General features: G+C 39.7%; 1 protein-coding gene across 1 annotated transcript; it reads left to right on the top strand.

The window, feature by feature from the left end:
* Positions 1–312: 312 nt before the first annotated feature.
* On the top strand, positions 313–3,978 carry LOC308283093 (nuclear factor 7, ovary-like; the record flags this gene model as incomplete). The annotated part of the gene is made up of 3 exons (XM_080723479.1): positions 313–1,665; positions 3,560–3,576; positions 3,897–3,978. 3 exons carry the CDS (start codon positions 313–315, stop codon positions 3,976–3,978), a joined length of 1,452 nt encoding a protein of 483 aa, XP_080579605.1.

Raw genomic sequence — 3,978 nt, 5'->3', positions numbered from 1 at the left:
AACAGAAACTTACAGCACACTCCTCTCTGTAGACACACACAGAGAGACAGACAAAAGATTCACGTTCAGATCAAACACAACTTCCCAGAGGACAGACAGTCTTTCCACAGCTACAGGAGGGAATACTGACCCAGACCACTGGAACCTGCTGCTGACTCTGTCAGCTTAATGGACTTTAACAACAACCACGATTCAAAGTGAAAGTAAACTTCAGGGAACATTCTAGAAGAGGGAGTGTTACCACCACTGACTGGCTGATTTCCTTTATTGAGCAGAGTGTTTGTTGCTTCATTCACGGACAAAATGGCATCCATGTCATCTTTCTCAGAAGATGATTTTTCCTGCCCTGTGTGTCATGACATATTTAAAGATCCTATTCTCCTGTCATGTAGCCACAGCTTCTGTAAAGCCTGCCTGCAGGAATGGTGGAGAGAGAAGGTAATAAAAGAATGTCCAGTTTGTAAGGAGAGACATTCAATGGATCCACCCAGAAACCTGGCTCTGAAGAACCTGTGTGAGGCCTTCATACAGGAGAGACGTAAGAGAGCTTCAACAGGGTCTGAGGTTCTCTGCAGTCTGCATGCTGAGAAACTCAAACTGTTCTGTCTGGAATGTCAACTGGCCGTGTGTCTTGTGTGTCTGGATTCTAAAAAACACACCAAACACAGTTTCAGACCCATCGATGAAGTTGCACTGGAACACAAGGAGGAGGTCCAGAAATCACTGAAGCCTTTACTGGAGAAACTGGTGGTCTTTAATAAAGTTAAAACAAACTGTGACCAAACAGCAGAACACATTAAGGTCCGGGCCCGGCACACAGAGATGCAGATGAAGGAACAGTTTAAGAAGATGCATCTGTTTCTACAAGAGGAAGAGGAGGCCAGGATCACTGCACTGAGGGAGGAAGAGCAGCAGAAGACTCAGATGGTGAAGGAGAAGATTGAGGGTCTGAACAGAGACATATCAACCCTTTCAGACACAATCAGAGCCATAGAGGAGGATCTGAGAGCTGAACACATCTCATTCCTGCAGAACTACAAGACCACAGTGGAAAGAGTCCAGTTCACACTGCAGGACCCACAGCCGGTCTCAGGAGCACTGATAGACGAGACCAAACACCTGAAGAACCTGACCTTCAGAGTCTGGGACAAGATGAAGGACATTGTCTCCTACACTCCTGTCATTCTGGACCCCAACACTGCCCATCCAAAACTCATCCTGTCTGATGATCTGACCAGTGTGAGATGGAGAGTGCCGGAACAGCAACTTCCTAAAAACCCAGAGAGGTGTGCCACAACGAATCAGGTCCTGGGTTCTGAGGGCTTTAACTCAGGGGCTCACGGCTGGGATGTTGAGGTTGGAGACAATCCATGCTGGGAACTGGGTGTGTTAACAGCTACAGGTGGTCAATACTGGAGAATAGACTTTCGTAGAGGTCAATACGAAGCAAACTCCTTACCAAGGTCAGTCACTGCACAGGTCCTCTCAGTGAAGCAGAACCCCAAGAAGATCAGAGTCCAGCTGGACTGGAACAAAGGAAAGCTGTCCTTCTCTGATCCTGATACCAACACACACATACACACCTTCACACACACTTTCACTGACACACTCTTTCCATTCATTTACACTACTGGTACTCTGAAGATGTTGCCATGGAAGATCAGTGTAACTCTGGGAGTCATGTAGTTAGACGTGATGATGATGATGATGATGATGATGATGATGATGATGATGATGATGATGATAAAGACAAACTATTGAGATCTTAAAGCGTAATAACAGTAAATGTTATAATCTATGATTGGTTTGTTGTCGATGTCAATGAACGACATGTAGATAACAATGATGATAATGATGATGTCATGTTATGGATAATTTTTGTCTATTGTCAATAACCAATGGTAATATTCAATGGTTACCAAAGTTGTAGATAATATTTGTGTCTATTTTGTCTATTTACTGCTATCAGTTTTCAATATAGTATTAATTATATCAGAAATAGTACTAATGTCAACAATAAAAAAAGACAATTTATAATGGTAATTAATATTAGGGGATTCACATAGAAATTAAATTATCTCAGTAGTATCATGTTGAGGAATTGAGATACAGTACGTGTGAAATGCATCAGACTATTATTATGATACTTTTCCTCTTTTACTGAACTGTACTGTATATTTTATATATTTTCCTAACCACGTTAGATGAATCTTTTTATGACAAAGTACAGTTATATGATGGTTAGCAGAGGTCTGTATGTTAAATATTAAATTAGTGTTATGAAGCCACAAGAGTTGACGGGGTAGACTATGAACCCTGCAGTCACTTGAATCACTGTCAATGAAATCATAACACCATAATAAAATATTAAAACAGCTTACTTGGAGGTATCGTGGTTATAAATATGTCACATTGCCCTTTCGAAATGTCGCAAAATAAGTATGTGTTTTTAATACTAATTTGTTTGTATGGATAGTATTCAGTTGACACTGTGTCAAATTCTTCCATGGGGAATTGAAATGAAAAGGAAGAACATTTAGATTGATATTAAAGGATGTAAAAATCTAATCCTTGAATAGAGTCATGTCAGTTTAACAACTTGAATCAGATCAAAGGGGAAGAAATAGATATAAAAGTGCAGTAACTAGGCTATTTATTTATCTCAAAACAAAGGTCAAATCATCGTTCATGATGACCCAGACATGGGTTCCAACCCACTGTTTGGGAACCAGTGCAGTATCACTTACATCACTGGTTCCCAAACAGAGAGAGTTGAAAAAACTAAACAATCTATTAAAAACTAAATTGCATTCAATTCTAACAAATATTTAATGAATAAAATAAAAAGAAATCTAATAATGTCCATAAATAAATACAAATATTGTTTAAGAAGTAGTATAGCAGATCTATAAGCTTGTAGATCTGCTATTCATAATGTCTATTTCTCTTTTGGGCCTTGAGCTAAAAACATTGGGAACCACTGACTGACAGTAGAAACACTTCAAAGCCCAATTCATCAGTATAATTGTTGTCTTCTTACTGCACTTTGACTTTGGAGTCTGAAGAAGATGCTTTCTCCTCCAAACGTCACTCAGGAGGATGTCTATAAAACCTATGAATGGAGCAACTGTGTGCAAATCTATTTCTTACAACTTGAACCTGAGCATTCCTTTTCTGAGGGGAACATTAACCGAAAATAGCAGATCTTCAAGCTCAGAAAGTGTGGCATTGCGGGCTTTTAGCTGAGAGAGATACACAGCAGGGACCCCCAATACACATTGTATAACATTGTGTTGCAGATTAAACTTTTTCATATTCATAAATACAATTTCAGTTGCTTCATACACTAGTGATCCAGCATTATTATTAGTGTTTTGTAAATCATTTTTTGTTTGTTTCTGTTTACCCACTTTGGGTTCATGTTAATGTGTCTTTTCTGACATTTAACACCAAAAATAGCCGCTCTACAAGCTCAGAGGTCTGTTATCCCTGTTGTTTTAAATGTTATAATAAATGTATCTAAATGGATGTGTCAAACACATTGTTTTCGTGTCCTTAGGATGCTCCATCCAACAAGTGAGTTGACTATGCTGATGTTTTCAAGGCAGCAGCTCTGCTGAGAAATAACATGGGAACAGACTGTCATTAATCTACTATGAGGAGACAGACCGGTCTATATTATTATATTCTAGTTTGTTTGACTCAGTTCTGGTCAACACACACACACACACACACACACACACACACACACACACACACACACACACACACACACACACACACACACACACACACACACACACACACACACACACACACACACACACACACACAAACACTATTAAATGAATGCACATGTATGTATTGTACATTTGTCCATGTGTCTACATTAATAGAGACCAGGACAGGAATTTCAGGGAGGCCACAAAGGCCAAGGCCGTCGTTGCCCCTCAGTTTGGCCTTGTGCCCATCAAATAA

Source organism: Nannobrachium achirus, assembly GCF_963921795.1.
Source record: "Nannobrachium achirus genome assembly, chromosome: 4".
Lineage (NCBI taxonomy): Eukaryota > Metazoa > Chordata > Actinopteri > Myctophiformes > Myctophidae > Nannobrachium > Nannobrachium achirus.
This window is presented reverse-complemented; position numbering and strand designations above follow the sequence as displayed.